The sequence below is a fragment of the Canis lupus genome, chromosome 20, assembly GCF_003254725.2.
Source record: "Canis lupus dingo isolate Sandy chromosome 20, ASM325472v2, whole genome shotgun sequence".
Taxonomy (NCBI): Eukaryota; Metazoa; Chordata; class Mammalia; order Carnivora; family Canidae; genus Canis; species Canis lupus.
In genome coordinates, this window is record NC_064262.1 from 28,086,777 (window position 1) to 28,109,024 (window position 22,248).

The 22,248-nt window shown below is 39.5% G+C and overlaps 1 protein-coding gene and 1 long non-coding RNA gene across 2 annotated transcripts in view; one reads left to right on the top strand and one right to left on the bottom strand.

The window, feature by feature from the left end:
- Positions 1-1,949, bottom strand: part of SYNPR (synaptoporin) — a 290,191-nt gene extending 288,242 nt beyond the window's left edge. The window contains exons 1-2 of the mRNA XM_025456452.3: positions 1,766-1,949; positions 1,559-1,624 (exon numbers count right to left, since the gene is read on the bottom strand). Coding sequence (XP_025312237.1) covers positions 1,559-1,624; positions 1,766-1,783 — 84 coding nt within the window. The 5' untranslated portion in view covers positions 1,784-1,949. The remainder of the gene's footprint in view (positions 1-1,558; positions 1,625-1,765) is intronic.
- Positions 1,950-10,209: 8,260 nt separating this feature from the next.
- LOC112666105 (uncharacterized) lies at positions 10,210-20,212 on the top strand. Its single transcript, XR_003140738.3, has 4 exons — positions 10,210-10,315; positions 12,392-12,502; positions 19,246-19,343; positions 20,119-20,212. It is a non-coding gene; the product is annotated as an uncharacterized LOC112666105 (long non-coding RNA).
- The last annotated feature ends 2,036 nt before the right edge of the window (positions 20,213-22,248 follow it).

The window sequence follows — 22,248 nt, forward strand, 5'->3', positions numbered from 1 at the left end:
CCCAATATTTTGAGTTAATGTCCAGAAGTCTGCATTTTAAACAAATTCATCCAGGCTTAACTACTTTGAAGTATGTCAGTAGAGGCTGTGTGGTGAGCAGTGGCATGATGTTGTCAGAGGGCTGAAAAGAATACAAATTAATGTGTCAGGTAAGTGACAACCTAAGACAATAAAAGATATCAGAAAATGATGTCAACTCTTTGAATCTTGTTTTGAGAGACAATGGTTTGGCAGTGGAGCTATTACTTTCATCAAAAACCTCTGCTCTTCCACAGGGATTGTTTACTGAATGGCTAAATGAATGAATGTGGGCAGAATTCTGAGAAAGCCAACCGGAAGTTTCATGGACTGTGAGCACTGCTTGCTTTGTTTAACCCGGCTGTGAGGAAACCTGTTTTAGGATGACCATCCCAGAACAAGGTGCAAGGCTTCCAAATGTTGTCTTGACATGTGTCAAATTGATATATTCGTGCATTTTTACGCAGGCTCACAAACAAGGCAAAAGTGCTTACCCTGTGGATCATCATGCACCACAAGTCGTGTAGCCAAAGCCAGACATTAGCCCTTTAGAGCTGAGATCTGGGAGGCCAGAGCACGCTCTTATATAATTTCCCAGCTAGTCAGTGGTAGGGCCTGTGATTAATGCTACATGACGGGCTTTGAACTTCCCTGTGCAGATGGGTCCGGCTGCTCCTCAAAGCTCCTAGCAAGAGAGGAATGTGCGATCTGCAGATTTCACTCTGAATAACCATCATCTAAGCCAACAGCACTAGCACTGCTCAATGAACGACTGCTACTGTGCCTCACTCCTTATCAATAGGTTGCCATAGGACTGTCAGAGTGGTTTGCTGTTGTTGTTGTTGTTGTTGAACGGGGACAAAACAGAGGAGTAACAAAATTTCGGAGAGCCCAGTGGCTGAAGAGAGCTAAGCAAAGAAGGCTGGGAGCTGGGGGGAGGCTCTTCTGGAGGAAATCCTGAGAGCCCTCGAGCAGTGGCCGGGGTAGAGGAATGACACCAGGGATGGAAGGCGTCCTGCCCTCTCCACCAACCGCATTCACAGCCTCGCGGCGCCTCGCCGGAGCTCCCGCAGGGCAACTGAGCGCAGCAGCGCTTCCAGCGTCCCGGGCCGGGCGGGCGAAGGAGCGGTCCCCACCAAGAGCAACTTTCAAGCTTGGCCAAGGCAAGGCCCAGCCTTCACAGAGTCCCTTCAATCCACGCCCCTTAGCCACCCTCCCCTCCACCTCCGACCCCCCGCAGAAGCGCAGGTGAGGCCGGGAGCGCAGCGGCGGCCCCTCCATCTGCTGCGCTCCCCACCTCCCCATCTCCCGGGGAGGCTCCAGGCAGCAGCCCCGGCGAGGGCGCCCGCGGGAGGGGAGATGACACCTCGGAGCGCTTGCAAAAGCCCGTCTGCACGGTCGCCGCCGAGCGCGGTGCCCCCGGCCGGTGCCCGCCAGCGCCGGGGGGGGGGGGGTGCCCAGGACCGGACTGCGCGAGCGCCGCGCGCCCTCCCGACCTCTCCGCACCTGGCTCCGCGCCCCGCCCGCCGCGCGCACTCACCAGTTCCAGGGCTCGCAGGAAGGCAAGGGGCTCCTTGAGCGCCCGGAACGTGCCCGCGGAGGCCAGCTTTGGACGGACGAGAGCGAGAGAGAGAGGGAGAGAGGAGAGGAGAGGAGAGGAGTGAGGAGGGGGCCGCGGCCCTTCCCGCCTCCCGGGGCCGCAGGGCCCCCAGCCCCCGCCGCCCTGTCCAGACCAGGTCCGCCCTACCTGACTCACGGGGTCCATCGCTCGCGCGCGCGCTGACCGCTTCTCCCCTCCGGATGAAGTTCGGGGGGCGCCGCCGAGTCGTCCTCGAGGCCAGAAGCTCGGCGGCGGGCAGCGCCCGGGGGGCGAGGCCCGGGCAGCTCGGGGCCCGCGCGGGCTGGCTGATGCTCCGCTGGCGGTGCGCTCCGCGAAGCCTGCGCGCCCGGGCTGCGAGCGGAGGCGGCGGGGGGGCGGGGAGGGGGCGGGAGGGGGAGCGCCCGGGGAGGGCTGCCATTGGCCAGCTGCAGCGGGGGGGCGCGGGGGCGGGGGGCGGGGGGCGGGCGAGGCCGAGCGCGGGGCTCCGGGCAGGCTCGGCAGCGCGCGCCCGCGCCCTCGGGCTCGGGGAAAACTTGGGGGGCCGAGGGCGGGAAAAGCCGGCTGGCTGCGTGGGCAGCGGGGTTCCAGGGCGCAAGCAGGGGTTGCAGGTAAGAGAAGGGCACCCGCCCCTTACCTGGGGACGTGCGTGAGGTCCGGGGACATCCGAACCCCAAAGCAAGCCTGCTGGCGTCGGGGGCCGCCCTGGGTGCGGCGGGGCAGCGCCGGGGCGGGGGCGCATCCGAGAACCCGGGGCCGCGGCGCCTTCCCCAGCACCAGCGGACCCGCGGGACCCACGGACGCGGCGAGAGCGCGGGACCCGGTCATCTTGAAAGTGGTCCAGGGCCCCAAGGGGGTCATTCTCGGGGCCACTGCGGGAGGTCAGGAAGCAAGTTCTGGTGCCCACGTTAAAGGTAGGAAAGAGACTTCAGGGGGTCCCTGGGTGGCTCAGCGGTTTGGAGCCTGCCTTTGGCCCAGGGTGTGATCCTGGAGACCGGGGATCGAGTCCCGCGTCGGGCTCCCTGCGTGGAGCTTGCTTCTCCTTCTGCCTCTCTCTGTGTATCTCTCATGAATAAATAAATAAAATCTTTAAAAAAAAAAAAAAAAAAAGAAAAGAAAAGAGACTTCACAGAGGCCGAATTGGCCAAGGTAACACACAGCTCATGAGAGGTCAAAAACGAAGTTTTCCGTGCTTTTCCGCTGAGATCCTTTGCCAAATAACCCCCGAATGAAGCTCCCCGAATTCATCATAAATAGTACTGAGCCCTCGCCTGCCAAACTCATACTTTTTTTTTCTTTCTTTTTTTTTTTTTTTTTACCTCCCTCGTTCTGCTAATCTTCCTGAAAAGGATAGATCACAACAGCAAAACAATCGAGTTCTTTCTGTGGGTCAGAAATTGTGCTGAGAGCTTTATAACATTAGTTCACATATTCAACATAACCCCCGTGGGTTAGTATGCTATTATTCTCACTTTAGAGATGAGGACATGGAGGGTCATGGAGGCGAAGTTGGTCTGCTCTAGTTTAAAGAGCTAACAGAGAATGAAGCCCGAGCTGGTTTCAAAGTGTCAGAAAAAGAGAAGATGAGGAAGGGTGCTCAGCCACTAAATCATGTTGCTGGTGTGCCCCCTTCCTTCTCACTCCCTTTGGACTGGATTCCACATATGAAGTGGTCTCCCAGCAACACAGATACCCCATCTGTTTACTACAAAGATCTGCCAAAAAGGTTTGGAGGTTGTGTGTGGAGGGTGGAGTGGTGGTGGTGGGGGGCGACTAATATTTAAGAGCAGGGGATGAAGATGGAAATGAATAGTTAGGAGTTAGCTAAGGGGAGACAGCAGGCCAAACATACAAGAAAGAGCGCATCCAGAGTAGATGCCCCCTGTCCATAAATTTTGTTAGAGAAAACTAAAAATTTAGTAAGGACTCCAAAGGGCGAGTTGCACCATCTGCAGTCAGCCAGTTTTGTTCCTCCTGCTCTTCTTCCTACATGCAGATAATGTAAAACAATTGGAAATAGTTGTTTCAAAAATAAGCCATTATGCAACTTAAGGGGAGAAGAGAACTAAGTTATCAAGTACTTAGTATGTGCTCTACAGTTTGTATATTTGTATTTTCTTTTTTCCTTAAAGATTTTATTTATTTATTCTTGAGACACACACAGAGAGAGGCAGAGACATAGGTAGAGGGAGAAGCAGGCTCTCTGTGATGAGCCTGATGCAGGACCCGATCCCGGTGCTCTGGGATCACACCCTGAGCCAAAGGCAGATGCCCAACCACTGAGCCACCCAGGGGTCCCTTGTGTATTTAATCTTATGTGTGGAGTTAGCTAGCCTCCTCAAGACCTGCTGTTTTTTAAGTTTGTAAAATGGAGCCAACAATATCTACCTTAGCTGTTTGTTGTGAGGACTCGATGAGATTTTTATAGATAACATATCTAAGGTGGTCTGGCAAAAAACATGTATTAGTTATATTTCTCAATGCCCACATCTCGAAAAAAAAAAAAAGCAAAGATAAAAGCTCAGAGGTCTTCAGTGGAGGTGTGGTCAATTGTAGCACTGTCTTGCTACTCTCTCTGCTGTACCCCTCCTCTATATACCCTTGCCTTTTTGAACTCAAGAATTGCCATTTTACTTGCTTCGGCCTGTGAAATGTGGGCAGAGGTGATGTGTGCATTCTGGGCAGGAGTTTTAAGAACGTCTTAGTGACTTACATCTTGTTTATTTTCTTATACCATAACGGAGAGAATGTATGACACCAAGCCTTTTCTGACAGCCTGGGTCCTGGCATAAGATTGATGAAGAGCCCAACATGGCAACTGGACTTCATGAACATGGAGCTGAGCAAGAAATGCATTTTGGGTTGCAAGTTACTAAAAGTTTTAAGTCTTTTTTTACTACCACACAACATAACCTAGGTTGATTCATGAAAAGGTTCACACAGGGGCACCTGCGGGCTCAGTTGGTTAAGCGGCTGCCCTGGATCAGATCATGATCCCCAGGGTCCTGGAATCAAGCCCCACATTGGGGTCCCTCCTCAGTGGGTAGTCTGTTTCTCCTTCCCCCTTCTGCCCCTCCACCACTTGTGCATGTGCTCTCTCTCTCTCTCTCTCAAATAAATAAAATCTTTAAAAAAAAAAAAAGGTTCACACAACTAGTACATAATTGCACCATGATTCCCCCTGAACCTGTATGACTTCATTGTCCTTATATCCTTGTTCTTTCCATAATAGTCAACTACCTTATGGCTATAGCATCTCCTGCTTGTGTTTAATAATGAAGATAATTATCAAAATAGCCTATATCAATTCAGTTCTTACTGCATGCCAGGTACTGTACTACATGTTTTAAATACATCATTTAAGTGTGACCATAACCCCCCTTTATGGAAAGTGCCTCCAGGCCTAGAAAGGCTAGGTAAGTTGCCCAAAGTTGTTTACACATAAACATTAAATGTCTACACATATCTCTTTAGACAGAGAGAGTGATTTATTTAAAATATTGCCCACTAGCATTTCATTTGAGCTGAGAACTTGGCACAGTTGAAATGTGAGCCTATTCCCCCTAGGTCTTTCTTCACTCAACATTTCTCCTCTCTAATACTGTGGCAGATTTTTCCAGTCCTCCAAACACAATGTGAAGGAAGCCAGAATTATGGCAAATGGCAAATGTGTCATAGCTTAGGCAACAATTGCACATTGTCACAGGATGCTTTTCACGTTCCAGAAATGTATGAGCTTCCAACAGCTGCATCACCAAAATAACCCAGAGTTCCATATCACATTTGCAATGTTAAATATTTTGTAGACTTTGAGGTTAGAACCTCTATCCTCAAGCCTGGAAATATCAATGGGTTCCCTAAAGAACTAGGTTGGGAGAGGTAGGGGGGATGATGTAAACATTGTCACAATATTACTCTCCCTGGCTTATGGTGATGCCCGGTCTTCTGCCACAAAATGACCAAAGTAACTTCTTTCTTACTGTAACAGATCAATGCATTGGCTGAATGATCATGTTAACTAGGGTAGGGCATAAGCAATCCATTTCAGTGGCCTGTCTTGACTATATCAATTTCCAAATTATTCTTTTGTTTTTGACCAGGGACTTATAGTTATGAAGACTTCCTTTGACCTCCCAAGGCAATCCATTTACTTCAGTGGTTCTCAGCAAAGGGTAATTTGGGGCCTTCCCTCCCCCAGGAAACATTTGGCATTGTTTGGAGACATTTTAAGTTGTCACAACTGGATGGGGGAGGAGGAGTAGAAAGATGTTACTGGCACCCACTGGTGTCTAAAGAATAGAGGCCAAGGATACTGCTCAACATCCTACAATATAGGAGAAAGCTGTACTCAACAAAGATTTATCCAGAAACTGTCAATAGTGCCAAGGTTGAGAAACCTTGACTTACTCACTGAACAAGTAGGGACTGCATGACTATTATGGGTGAGGACTATTCTGGGCGCTGTAAAGAGCTTGACAAAATCCCACCTTCACAGAGCTTACGCTGTAGTGCGATATACTATAAATCTAATATGTTCAAGGTCAATATTTGGTAAAACAGCAAGTAAACAAAATGCAAGTTATAAAAACAGCCATTTTGAATCTTACAGGGAATCAAAATTACAAAAATTAAAGTACCAAACCGCCATAGATGAACTTGCATTATTCAGACAAATTAAATCCTGCTCTCAGGGAATAACATACTTGGGTTTCATCTTCCTATGTCTCTTCCGGCAAAGAGGAGAAAGTAATTTAAAATGTTATCCATAGCAACTTAATACAGGATAAAATACTATCCATATGTTATGATATTTAAAATACTGGAGATAAGTAATGAGTGGAAGTCATTTAAAATGCTATATATTTAACTTTCTGCTTATGCTGCCAACTTGAACTTTCCAAATCTTTCCTTAACTAGTGAGTACAATAGCAAAAGCCAATAGCATGTCTATTTCATTATTTGTATATTTGGCTTGCATGAGGCCACTGGTACACGGTCCAGGAGTGGTGTGGAAATATTTTCAAGAATTCTAATTTTCCAATAAATGACAGCATTATCTGTCAACCGAAAGATCAAGTAAAACCATCTTTACTTACTTCTGTTTCAGTCTTAAATGGCTGCATGCAATATACAAGGATGTGTACAAGTTCACTTGATTTAAAACTTCATCACAAAATAAAATATCATAGGTTTCTATGGAAGTTGTAGCATTCAAATAGGATCATTCTTTATTAATAATAATAACTGATACAAAAATTCAAATGTAGATGGCCATTGTAAACTCCCATCACAAAATGCTTTCAGTGTTTCTATTTGCATCTTTGTTTTAAACAAAAGATATCTGTGTAAATATAGCCACACTTGAATACATGCAAATTTAGAGGACCAAAATACATGTCAAAGGATTCACCATTGACCTCAGGGAATAGGAATCATAACAGTAATCATAATAATGACTCCCAGTATTAAGGAGATGCTGGACAGAATGCTAAGTGTACCTATTGGCATAACTCAATATCCTCATCAACCTCATAAGTATGTATCACTGTTTCTTCCCTTGTGTAGACAAGAAAACACAGGCTCAAAGAAATTAAAAATCTCAGCTAAGCTTTTATAGATAGTAAACAGCAGAGTCATGATTTTTCTTCTACCCTTATAACTTTCCAAGAAAAAGATTTTATGCAGTTTCCATTGCAAATTCGAAAATGTCACAAGCTTTAGGCAAAAATATTTTCTTGCTGAAACATAAACAAAATGTCTCCAGAGAAATAAAGCAAAGATAGGCACCACTGTCAACTCCTAGTACAACTTCTACCACTGTTATTCCATGGACATAATTAGATGAAACTCCTCCCCTTCTCAAAGTCTCAATCATTCCAATTATTTTTTGTCTTTCATTAGTTGTGTTATCTAAAATGCTCATTGTTCTTGATGCTCTCCTTGGATCACTCCCATGTTTTCATGGATCACATGGATCACAACAGCTTTATATTAACCTTACATCACCCACTACAATTTCTGAATGAGGTAAATAGAACCCAAAGAATGGATACATCTGGCCTAAAATCTTCCTGCTTGAAAAAAAAGTCTATCATAAGTGAGGATGACACAAATTCAGGATTCAGACTGAGTTTATTTTATTTTATTTTATTTTATTTTTTTTAAATTTATTTTATGATAGTCACAGAGAGAGAGAGAGAGAGAGGCAGAGACACAGGCAGAGGGAGAAGCAGGCTCCATGCACCGGGAGCCCGACGTGGGATTATTCGATCCCGGGTCTCCAGGATCGTGCCCTGGGCCAAAGGCAGGCGCCAAACCGCTGCGCCACCCAGGGATCCCCAGACTGAGTTTCTCATATCCTGGCTCTCTTACTCCCTCACCGTGTGACCTTGAGCAAGGCACTTAAACTCTTGTCACTCAGTTTCCTTACGGTAAAATGGAGATAATAATCGGACTATCCACATCACTTTGTAAGAAGGACTATATGAGTTAACACAAGTAAAGAGCCCAGAAGAATATTTAGCATTAGAGAATCTAACATAGAAAGTTGGTAAAAGATCAAGATATAAGACCTACAACACTGGTAGTGAGATGGCCTATGACATTAGCATCCCAAGTCATATACCATGACTTACCATGAACACTTAAAATCAATAATTCTATCTCCCTTTTCTCTTTTCAAATTTCTCATTCGTTTTTCCTCCAAATTTTTCTCTTTTTTCCCCTTTTTCCTTAACCTCCAAGATTGTCAGTTGATCTCGGGAGTTTTCCTCCGAGGTTGGTAAGAATATTGGGTTGTCCATAACATTCTTTTTGGGAGGCTGCCTGATATTACGTACACTTTCTAAGACAATACAATTGAACATGAAAGGTTTGCTTAAAATTTCTTTGATGTTTATACGTGGAGCTTTGATAGGGATTGTTATGATTTTCTTAAAAATAGGTTTTTACTTGGGAATATTTGTGATCTCTAATAATTTTATTCTTATTTTGGGGAATAATTACATAATTAAAAAACTCTTACGGATGATGAAGATAGGGAAGATCAGAGGGATTCTTTTATATATTTAATAAACGTATGTCATCCAAATTATACTGCTTGCCTTTCATGTTAGTAAATTCCCCAGCTCTTCTTTAGACCTTATACTTCAAAATGGCTTTTAGATCTACTCTAAAGGAACACAAAGAAAACCTCACCCTATTCAACAATTATAAGAACACATTTACTAATTCTTTAGTAATTTAAATCATTAAGTAAAAAAGCAAACTCAAATTGATTCAAATGAGACATTAGAAAATTGACTGCTTTGTCACTTCATGGTCATATTCTCTGCCAGCCAAGGTTCTTTCACATAGCTTGACAAGTGTGTGTGAGGACACTGCTGGTCCCACTCACATAGAGAAACACAAATCCAATACCTAAAATTAGGTTTTTACTCAATTATACTGCACTGCACTTTTTTACACCTGCTTGGTGAAAAATATTCAGAAGAAAGGTACAATTACATAGGTTCTTTGGCAGAAGTAGAAGACAGGTTAAAATACTCCCCCCCCCAAAAAAAAAATCACTAAAAGAGAAGGAAGGAAGGAAGGAAGGAAGGAAGGAAGGAAGGAAGGAAGGAAGGAAGGAAAGAAGGAAGGAGAAACAGAGAGGTAGAGAAAGAAGACAGAAAATGAAAGAATCCTTTCCCCAAATCATGATCAGCTGATACCATCAACAGCTTTGTTATAAGTTACTTCTATTGAGAATTTGCTATGTTCCACACATTGTAATAAGCTCCTTATACCACTACAAATTAGTTATTATTATCCAGATTTTGGAAATAATGAAACTGAATCATTGACAAATTAATGATTTACCCAACTTCATACAGCTAAATGGAAGTGAAGCCATTTGAAGCCAATAATTCTTCAGAGTTTGAACTAATTTTATACATTCTAATTATCCAAAATATAAAATATACATTCCTCAGATCACAAATGGAAATTGAAAATAAGACCTTTCTTCAGTCACCAACCCCAACTATCTAATTAAATATTGGGACCTAATAGAAATGACGAATACCCAGCATTTGCTTCAACATGGATGGAACTGAAGGGTGTTATGCTGAGTGAAGTAAGTCAATCGGAGAAGGACCATTATATGGTCTCATTCATTTGGGGAATATAAAAAATAGTGAAAGGAATTAAAGGGGAAAGGAGAGAAAATGAGTGGGAAATATCAGTGAGAGTAATAGAACATGAGAGACTTCTAACTCTGGGAAACGAACAAGGGGTGGTGGAAAGGGAGAAAATGAGTGGGAAATATCAGTGAGGGTGATAGAACATGAGAGACTTCAAACTCTGGGAAATGAACAAGGCGTGGTGGAAAGGGAGGTGGGCAGGGGGATGGGGTGACTGGGTCACAGGCACTGAGGGGTCACTTGATGGGATGAGCACTGGGTGTTATGCTGTATGTTGGCAAATCGAACTCCAAAAAATATATACAAAAAATTAAATTAAAACCTTAAAAATAAAAATAAAAAATAAATATTAGGGACTGATCCACATTCTCTTTTTTTCTTTTTTCCTTTTTTTTTTTTTTTTTTTTTTTTAGCTGTGGTAAGAACACATGTGGATATCTAGTTTTCCCAACACTGTTTGCTGAAGAAACTGGCCCTTTCCCTATTGGGTATTTTTGGTAATCTTGTCAAAGATTAGGTAAATATATGCCTGGGTTTATTTTTGGGCTTTCTATTATGTTCCATTGATCTATGTCTTTATGCCAGTACAAACTATTTTAATTATCATGACTTTATAATATATTTTGAGATCAGGAAGTGTGATACCCTCACCTTTGTTCTTTTCTCAAGATTGTTTTGGCTGTTCAAGGTCTTCATCTTTTCATATGAATGTTAGAGTTGTTTTACTATTCCTGTGAAAAATGCTATTGGGATTTTGATAGGATTGCATTGATTATAGATTGCTTTCAGTGCTGTCGATATTTTAACATGATTAAATATTACAATTCATTAATACACATCTTTCCATTTATTTATGTCTTTCTTAATTTTTCAGTGTTTTATAGTTTTCAATGTAAAAATCTTTTACCTCCTTGGTTAACTTTATTCCCAAGTATTCCACACTCTGAATCCTTGTAATCTCCTTTTAGTTTCAGTTTTACTACTAATGATTTTTGCAATATCACTTATTCTTAAGTGAAAGCAATTTTCCCATTTATTTTCAAGAGTTTTAAGGGATTATCTTAAAAGATTTCTTATTTTACCTTAGTGTCATAGGTGGTTAAATACTAATGAGGTGAGAGGAACATGTTTGATTAAAAAATTAATCAAGCTATTAAGCCATGAAAAGACATGGAGGAAACTTAAGTGCATTTTAAACACAAGAAGTCGATCTGAAAAGGCAGCACACTGTATGATTTCAGCTATATGACCTTCTGGAAAAGGCAAAACTATTGAGACAGTACAAATACTATAGTTCTAGAGGTTATGGTGGAGGGAGGGATGGATAAGTGGCACACAAAGTATTTTTAAGGCAATGAAAATACTATGTAAGATACCATAATGATAGATATGTGCCATTTTACATTTGTCCAAGCATATAATATATATATATATTACCAAGAATGACTGTAGTGGAAACTGCATTTGGGGTGATTACTATGTGTCAGTAATATCATCAATTGGAGAAACTGTACTACTCAGGTAGGGGAGTTGATGATGAGGGAGTAGGGGGTATATGGGAAATCTTTATGCCTTCTGCTCAGTTTTGCTGTGAACCTAAAGCTGCCCCCAAAAGAAAATAATCTCACTTCTTAAAAATGATAGATTTACCAACCCTAGGTTGACATCCTGAAGTTTAAAAAAAAAAAAAAAAAAGGTCTGTCATTACTTAGTGCTATTATTTTCCTATTTTCCGAGCCAGGGACCCATCATGTTCAATGATAGAATAAGAAGTAGGACATGTTTATGCAATTCTTTGAGTAGTAAGATGAATGTTAGATTTCTTTTTCCTTAGCATGATCTATAAATTAAGCAAGAGAAATGTAATTTTCTCTGCATGGCCTTATTTCTATATAAAGATTAATTAAAGGTAATTTTTTTGTTTAATGTGTATGTTGTGTGTGTTTGTGTTCATGGGAGTTTATGAAGAGAAAATATAAGCACATTAACACTTTGTTATCCTCCTTATTTTACAAATACTTATAAGATTAATACACATAAAATTTCAGTAATACAGGACTATATAAGGTACAAGTTTTCTCTTTCCCACATCCTATTTCCATTGTCCAGGAGAATATACAATTTTCTGTATAGAAACATAGGTATGTGAGCAGCCTGGGTGGCTCAGCGGTTTAGCACCACCTTCAGCCCTGGGCGTGATCCTGGAGACCTGGGATCGCGTCCCATGTCAGGCTCTCTGCATGGAGCCTGCTTCTCCTTCTGCCTGTGTCTCTGCCTCTCTCTCTGTCTCTGTGTGTGTGTGTGTCTCATGAATGAATAAATAAAATATTTTAAAAAATATATGTATACATGTGAATATATGTATATGCATATGTATATCTAGATTTCAAATATATAATGTACATATATCTATTTCAAGTAGCACTATATGCTATTAATGAGTTAGTATCATTTATTTTTTTTATTTTTTTTATTTTATTTTTTTTTAGTATCATTTATATTATTATATGACCTACTTTTTTTCACTTTACATTTTATCAGGGTTACTTTTCCTTGTCTTCACATATTAATTTACTTGCTTTTTTTCTTCTAGGCAGGTGGAATCTATATGTGATGACAGGAGCAGTAGTAGCCACCTTGGAGTCAAAAATTAATGTCACATCTGGAGGGTGATCCCATCATCCGATCTTTTTTCTGTTACAAGGTAGTACTTTGTTCATGCCATTATGTTTTGGAGTTTGTTAGATTGCCTTAGACTGTACACTAATAAAATATCCCTCATTTCTCAGTTCGAATAGCATCTACTCTCAGAAGTCTTCCAGATTTCTACCTCCTCTAGTTATATGCCAATCAGAACTGATCACTCTTATCTCAGTGCTCTTTGTACTTTGAAAATGTTTCTTTCAGCTTATAATCCTCTGGTTTTATTATACTTCTTTTAATATAATGTCTGATGTTAACATAGAAGCCCTACCTTATATTTCAGACTAAGTTAGGTGCCCTTGCCATGTACTTTCAAAACACCCTCTACTTCTGTATAATAATTATGATCAAACTTACCTTTTCACTATTTACTTTCCTGCTATACTACATAAGCTCCATATGGACAGAATCTTGGCTGCCTTTCTGGTGACTTATCTCCAACTTCCACAGGAAATTTGGCACATAATAGGCTCATAGCAAATGTTTGTTGGATAAATAAATGATCTCCTTAAAGGTAGGAAATATGGATTACTCATATTTGTAGCTAAGCACAGTGTCTGGCACCTGTTTGGTGGCCTGTAAATGCAGACTGCAACAAACTGGGTTTGAATGGGATGTTATTGGAAAAGATGAGATCGGCTTAAAATATTAGCTCTGCAAAGGGAAGCAGATGGGTATTTTTGGTGAAGAAGGTCCTTACAAAAGGCTTATCTGCCAATGTTTCCATCAGCAAATACTTTAAAATTCCTTTATAACTGGGAAATTATCATTGGAAATAACAATAAAAAAAAGAATCAGACAGGAATGGCTGTTACATAAATTCTAAGAGATATCTTCTGTATCTTAAAAGCAGTTGTATGAATATTCATTTCAATGTGAAACCTCACACCCACCTTTGTGTGGTCAGGCATTTGTGAGAAAATTCAACATTGGTTATTTCTTTATTCATAAGCAAATCATATCTTTATATTATTAGGAAAATAGAATTTATACTTCTAAATAGGGAACAGATAAACAGGATACTTAAATGGCTTCTCGGCTATTTATTTTTATTAAAATTACTTGAAAAATATTTTCACTAATATTTTATATTAGCAAAGTTACATAGAAATTGAAAGAAATTTCTAGGGTTGATATGCTAAGTGAAGTAAGTCAAAGTCAAATACCACATGAATTCATTTATATGTGGAATCTAAAGAAATCAGACAAACAAAAGGACCCCAACTTTAAAATACAGAGAACAGATGTGGTTGCCCGAGGGGTGGGGGTGGAGGATGTGCAAAATAGGTAAAGAGAAATAAGAGGTACAAACTTCTAGTTATGGGATAAATAAATATAGCATAGGGTATATAGTCAATAATATTGTAACAACATTGTATGGTGGCAGATGGTGAAAACATTTTTAAAAACCAAGAAATTTCTAAGTTGACACAGTGAAGAAACTTCAAACAGTAGAATTTTGGGGATGTTTACTTTGAGTGCTAAACAGTTCCATTCAACTCCCCCATATGAAAACAGGTTTGATTTTAAGTTCTCTAAATTTTCAAAATATTTTATATTTTCTGCAAAAATTTTCATATAAATGGAAATGATCATAAACCCATATATGTATTAAGAATAGATTGATTAATATGATCCACAACATGAGAGGAGAATTTCCTTAATATCACCCAGGCCTCTCCTTTTGCTATCTGGATGTCATGCTGTCATTGACTGGTATCTTCTTTCAAAAGGCTCTTTGGTGACTGTCTCCCCTCATTTATGACTTGGCATGTAGAATCATGAAGTAAATTCTATGCTCATTTTACTTGCTTGTTTACATGAAGAATGATTATTCTACAGTGTGAAATAATATTCAAGTAATGAGAAATCTGAATTGTGAAACCATTTCTGGAGGTATTAACTCTTTTAGAATATTTTCACTGAAATTGATGATACTGAACAAATTGTGTGTATGTCTATCTCTCTTTTTTTGATCTCCCATGATTCCTTTAAATTTATTCAGTTGTAAGGGAATTCTCCCAGGCCCCTGAAACAAACCTCAGACATGATTTTGAATTGCTCTCTCGATAAAAAAGTTATAGGTTATTTACAATTTCTTGATTCTGAAATTTGTAATTCCCAGTCTCATATAATAATCTAAGTATCAAAACTGAGTAAAAGTTAAATCTTTCCCTGTGCCCAAGCTGGCATGGTAGAGGATGGTATGGTTTGCTTCTTCTTTCTTTCCTTGGTCTTCCTTTCTCCATTGCTAACAGCTTTTTGACAGAAATGAAAAGGGGTCAGTAGGGCAGGAAATCTCCTGGTTGACTGATAATATTGTAAATTGGCTTCATTCCCTCTCAGCCTGGAAGATTCTCTCTTCAGAAGGACACTTCCAATCCCTACTCTTAGGGACCACTCACCTGACCCTCCTGGACCTGAGGTGTGTGCCTCTGCCTCAGCTGGTAATTCACTCCTTCTGCAGCTTTTTAGGAACCTGGTAGACCCTTTAGGTTAAGAGGGTCTTGTGGGTACTCCTTTACATGTGGTGTAAGGTGCGCTTATGAGTGGTCCACAGGAAAAACTTATGAATCCTTTTCTCCAATTAACTCTGAGAGAGCGGCTCACCCAGAATTTCCACCATTGACTATAACTTCTCTACCATTAGTAAACCCAGATTATTTCTCAGAAAGTAGCCAGTCATCAGCTCACTTTTTACAACTGCTGGGTACACACAACGAGCTCCATGTTCGTGTCTGTAGGTTTTCAGTGAGCTCAGTGCCCATTTATAGCTTCATACATCAGCCCTTAAAGCATCTCAGGAGAACCCAGGGCCATATTACAACTTTTGTGGGCTGTAGGCAATTTATCTTCATGGCCCTTTCTTTACAAAAACATACTAAAATTTATATTTTTTTAACTGTGTTGGCATAATGATGAATGTAATCCAAGCTGGATCATATTCATTTTTTTCTTTGGATTTTAAAGGGAATTGAAACAGCTTCATGAGCCTCTTTCTTCATGGTTCCTAGGTACTATGCCTCCTAGGCTGAGTGGAAAAGCCAGCCCTGAGCAAGCCTTCATAGATTTAATCAATATATTGAACAAGTGAGACTCACAGGGTTGTTGTAACAACACAACTTTATTTTTTATTGCCTCCTATAAACAATGTATTGAGCACCTATCATGCACTAGACACTATAGAGTAGTAAACACAATAGACACCTGATATTTTTGACATCTAAATGTTGTCAGGTGATATAAACGTAATGAAAATAATAACAGCACAATAGTGTTTAAAAAAAAAACAGAGAAAGAAAAAGAAACCACAAATTCTTGGACTTATTGATGTGATAAATTCTACTCTTTTCTGGGCCAGGCCCCATCTGAGGAAACATGGGCATGTATTTGACTTGGTAAGAGGTAGGTGTTTCCTTTCCCATTAGTAATTAATATGGCAAAGTCCATGTGAACTTGGATGGGGAACTCTAGTTTGTATCTCTGTTGCATCCATGAACTTTGGCCAGGTGTGCTAGATTCTGTGTTTCTAGAGTCAGTTTCTTCATTAGTAAAAAAAATTTGAGAAGGAGTAGTTTCTAATGCTCCCACTGCTCTATAACAATTAGGGAAGTGAGGTAAAATACATTTTTAAGTATTGATAAGTCTGATTTAAGTCTAAAAAGTGGACATGCACCATGACTAAGTATTATTTCTTGAAACAAATGAAATATCTCACTCATTCAGTAACTGTCTATTGAATGTCTACTCAACACAAATACTGTGCTAGAGATTGGGATTACAATAGTGAATTCAGCAGGCATGTTCCCAGCCCACATAGAATGTGGAAGTCTAGTGACCCAATACTTTGTCTTTTTCTCTATTTGCTAGTATATTGAACATTGTGGAAGCAAAGATGTTTATCACTGACTAGACAATAATAGTAGTCCCTACGCTGATTCTTCAGGTTGAAAAGGAAAGGGAATTTTGTTTCATTTTGTTTTAAACAGAATGCCCGAATTTCAGTTAAAGGATGTCATTGGAAACCAAACTGCCACTATACACTGTATCCTTGAAAATGCATTTAAATTATACTTATGAGTTTGAATAGCTCCTATGTCTTCCTTATTTAGGAAGATATCTGTTCGGTCAATGAGCCAGTGATGTGCCTTGTATTCTACTGAATTTTAAATATTTCTTTTTTCTGTTAGAGAGCAAGGGCTTTTCTAACGGACAGAAGTGACTTTCATGTTGAATGTCTAAGTACCACTTACATTACATCATAGAAAAAAACACTGGACTCTATTTAGCATTCAGTTCTGGAGATACAATTAAAAAAAACACATACTCCTGCTATGTGCTGATAGGAGTTGTTTTGGCTTTTAATAAAATTGCTTTTTACTTAGAGCACTTTTCCTCTTAAAAGCTCAAAGAGTCTCACTGCATGCTTAATGGACATGTGCATCTCAATCTGGAATTTTTTTTTTAAAAGGCTTAAGAGTGACTTTCTCACATATTATTTTGCTTAAATTCAAGCATTTTATTGATCACATATCTGCTAATCTTTCCATATTTCTTGCACAGATTACTGAGCTTCCTCACCTTTTAATCTGTTCACCATCAGATAAAATCTTTAACTTATTTTTTCAATTTATGGAACCCGTGGGTCTTTTATTCTCAAGCAGCAATTCCAAACTATAAATTATGTAGGATGTGGAGTTTTATATGCACTAATCACAAGTAGAGACAGAACAACAAAATCATTGGCATTTGTTTTTGAAGACCAAAAGATAACATGTAAAAGGTGTGTGACTTTGGACAAATTATTTAATCTCTTTGTTTCAGTTGCCTTGTCTATAATATTAGGATGTATTAATAGAAAATACACTTTACGGGGGGTGGGAGTGAATGGGTGACGGGCACTGGGGGTTATTCTGTATGTTAGTAAATTGAACACCAATAAAAAATAAATTAAAAAAAAATGAAAAAAAAAAAAGAAAATACACTTTATTTGGTTGTTTGAAGGTGTGGCAGTTTTGAAACATGACCCCCAAATTCTTTGACACTTTTCTCATCAAAAAGCAAAGCTGATGTCCCGTCCTATTTAATTTGGGCTCTAGAATTACTTCATTGGTGGAATATATTGTGTCAGGTTCTGGACCCTTTAAAAACTAGCAGCTTCCACTTACCATCTCTTGAGATGCTTGCTCTAGAAACCCAGCTGCCCAGCCATGTATGAGAAGTCCTAGAAGCTTATGGACAGACTCCATAAAGAAGAGTGAGAGACTTCTTGCTTATGAACTTGGGGCACACAGCTCAGCCAATAACATCTAGGATGCTTCTAAATATCCTACAATGCAAAGGACAGCCTCTTCCTGACCAAACATACACACAATAAAAGATTACCGGGCCCAAAATTTGAACAAGGGCAAAACTCTGGTCTAGAGCTCTGGTTTAACACGTAACAGGGGCTTAATAAATTTTTACTGAATAGTGAATGTGTCTAAAAACATATAACTGAAACAAATTTGATAAAATAATACTAAACCCTGACTACATATGTTACACTCCAATATTTTCTTTTTTATACTTGTGATATTGGTTACAACCACTAAATTTGTTTTCAAAATCATGTAGTTCCATATTTAAAAATGATATTTAGAATGCTATTTTTATGAGTCATCAAGCTGAATTTTAACAGAGTGTCTAAAATTCATTCATCAAAATTATTATTTTAAAGCCTGGTAGGAAGGCATTGCAGTCGTTCAAGTGATACTGCAGTTTTTAAGATATTGAAGAGTTTCTTTTGAGGGGATAGACGTTCGTTCCTTCAGAGTTTGTAGAACAATAATGTTATTCTGTTGTTACCCCTATTGTTTTTTAACTATAAATTTATTATCTCATTGAACAACTGCCTTATTCACCATATTTGCCTCTAAATGGCCGTTAGCAGCTATTAAAATGTAAATCCACCCTCAAATGATAATTGCTTGGCACCTGTTAAAACATTCAAAAGATTTGCTATCAGTTCTAAAAGCAATTCACAAAAATGTCTTACCAAATATTTTTAGTGACTTAGAATAATTGCAAGATGACTTTGAAAGCAGACATTCTTATCTGTTTATTTAACTTCTGGTGATATGTTCAGTGTCTATCACCTGCATGTATGAGCATAGGTTAGGGCATATGAAAATGTATGGCTTTGTCATACATTCTTCATGTCATATGTCTTTGTTCCAATTATCAACACATTTTTAGAAAATTTTTCTGTACCTTTGTGGTGAGAAAAATTGGATGTTCACTTTTACAGAAATGATTGAAGGAGAGGTGTTTTCCTGAAAGGCACATTGCAACACCCTTTGTCACTGAAAAAGAAAGCCAAGTGAGTTTTCTTTGGCAGCTTTATATTATACTCAAAAGATATTTAAAATCCATGTTTTCATCCTTTATCTTGGAGTTATTGAAATAAATGCTACATAAATGGAATTCTAATTCAATGTAATGGATCACAAAACATGGCATAAAGATGAAAGGAACATTTTATTATGCATTATAAATATGTTTTATAACAGTAATATATGCTCTTGGTTTAAAAGAAATCTTTATAAAATGTTACAAAATGAAAAGTCTCTATCTCTAGAGGAAATTAATCATTTCTTCCATATTTTAAAACATTTAGAATAGACAACATTTTTATGCAAATGGATTCACATTATTCAAATTGTTTTCTCCCTTGCCTTTTTTAATTTAAAATTTATCTTGCAGATCTTTCACATTGGAGCATATTTACTTGCCTCATTATTTTCGATACATATTCCTCCATGGTATGTGAAGTGAAAGACTATCTCATTCCAATAACTCAGGTAAGGAAGACATTTAATTATCTTTATTTCTTTTTAACTCAACTTAATTTTGTCCCAGGATTCAATTCCCTTGGGTGTCCAAAACATAATCTCTGCCAATTCAGGGTTTTTCTGCATGGCATTTATATGAGTTCCATGAGACTTAACATAGAGAAGAGGTTCTGGGACATGGGTGTGGCATCTTGTTGGCTATTGGCTCTCCATGCTGACAGATCCTGAGATATATACTTCCCTTCTGATCCTCAAACACTGCTCCATGTAGATCTCTGATAATCATCTCTGGCTTCCACTCCTTTCCCTTAGGTCCTTTGAATCTCCCTCATGTGTCTCCATCATTCACAGACACAAGGGACTACTGAGCCATGCTGGCATTTGGAAGCTATTTCTATTCTGTTCTTTCAGCACTATGTCAGGATGCTGTCAAAATTGGTGGTCATGGGAGTGGTCGTGGAGATTCCAGTCATATGTAGGCATCTCCCTAAGAAGCAGATTTCCTTTTCTCTTAGACTCAACAAAATGATCTGTAGCTTTAGTCACTTCCCACCTCTGGATTCAACCTTAAATGGAAGGTTCCTTTCTAGTGCACATACATGCTCCCCTTGTAACTCCTTTCCTTCTCCCAACCCAGGAAACTTTTATCTAGGGGGGCAGATAGGTACGTTTCTCATAGTGCAAAAGCTTCTAAATATCAGGATCTAGGCTTTTGAAACTCAAAAGCCAAATGTCTTCTGTGTATTTGTTCTTTGCTTTCTGCTATGTCACTTGTCCTCTGAAGCAAGGCATTCAGTACGCCAGGTGAAAAAGATACTCAATCAACCCCCCCGCCAAAAAAACAGGTAATATTACAAAATATTATCTCATCACATGTGTCTGTGTCTTACTTATGATCCTTATAGGTAGTAATTTCTGTTGTTTCCATTGGTTGTTGTTGCTGTTGCTATAAGCCACAATAAACATCTTTGCCCATATAGCTTGAAAATTTATGTAATCATATTGACAACAGAAATGCTAGCTTTAGAATTTCCAGGGAAAAGGGCAAGGGAAAATGTAATTTAAATACTGATGGATATCATAATATTTCCCCTCCAGAAAGGTTATACCACCACAATCTTGTATAGAAGAGCCATTGCTTTAGCCACAAAGGTTTTATCACATATTCAATTTTTTGTCAATCTGATAGCTACAAATATTATTTCCTGGTTTTCTGATTTCCCATGTCTTTAATTCAAAGAGAGATTGAGCATATTCTCACATTGTTTTAGCCTTTTGCGGCGACTGTTTCTTGAAATGCTATTGACGTGAAAAACATTGTGTTAAATAATCCTAAAGTGGTTTAAAAAGAAATTTTTTTCAAGAGTTATTTATTTGTTTATTTTTGTTTTGGGGAGGCAGATTACATAGAATTTAGGGCAACTATTTCCCAGTCTCTACTTAACTTGACAGCAACTAAATAACTATTATATAGGGTTAGGAATGAAACAGAACTGAAAATGAAAAACTGAGTCACCAACACAGAGCTCATAATTAAGCTTTGGCAATGTTATAATATCTCCACACTGCAAATACAAAGCTAGTTCTTATCAAGATGGCATTTGTCCCAAGGATCACATGATATCAGCCATGAGAGCTGACAAAATCAGTAAATCTCTCTTGAGCGTGTGTAATTATGCAAAGATCCCAATAGCTAATTAGTACAATGGATTTTGATCGCCACGCAGTTTGTTGCAGAGCATCCATTTTACATGTCCTAAGTTGTCACTGCTTTAGAGTCTCCACTACAGTATATTTGTTACCATGCTAAGAATTTTAGGAGGAATAATGAGGCCTGATTGCCAACTGAGTGATTAATTCTTCTACACTTTAATTATGGAACATCTAAAGTGCCTGATTTTTCACTCCAGATCTTCTTCATGCCTGTTTCATATATTTTCTATTTCATACTTGTACCTTACCAAAATTAGCATAATATCTTCCAGCTAGAAAGCACCTTACAATATGCACAGCTCCTTAGAAGCAGCACACTTCCTCTTTATCTTGATAGTTGCTACTATGTCCTGAAGCCATACTATGTGCCAGGCAACTATGCTGGCTAATTATCATCACCCCCATTTTCCAGAGCTTGACACTCAGGTTGAAGAACTTGCCCAGAGTCAAAATCTAGTAAGTTGCAGACTCAGCATTAACAGGTTCTGGGGTCTGATAAATTCTGCAAGGAAAAAAGGAAGGAGATTTTTAACAGGAGCAGTGGCATTTCTTGAAATAGACTTTGCTGGAACTGCTACTTAATAGCTAGCAATGCCAAGACCTGTACATTGCTTTGCCTCTGGGCAGCTAGCTGTCCCTTCAATACTTTGACCAGTTCTGTTTAATCTTTTTTAAAGACTACAAGGATGAATAAGGCAGCCTGGGTTACATGACCCTCCAACAATTTTTCAAACATGGACAAAGAGGCCTTATGAAGAATAGACTAGATTCTTGATTCCCCATCCCATCTTTTGGCCACATTTTCCCCCATGGAAATGGTCCTAGGAGGACTCCTTCCTCTACTTGCTGTTCCTTTAGTTACCCCCACCCCTCCCACACACAGTCTTCTGCTGCCTTCATCTCATCAAATTTAGCTGACTTACTGTGTTTGGAAAGGGGCTTTCCCTCAAGAGGCAGAAAGAAATGGAATGGGATTTGGGAAGAAGGGTTGGAAGGAGAATTACTCTTATGGATGAAGCTCAGTAGTAGTCAAGTTGTTGCAGTTAGATCTGGATGATGGAACCCTTTGAAAATACCACAAGAACACAGGTGTTTAAGGAAAGCAATGCTCTGCAGATAACTGTAAATTGGACAACTTTTTGGAATAGCACCTTGGCTGGATTGTCACACTCCATAGCCAGAGACCTCAGCCATTGAACCC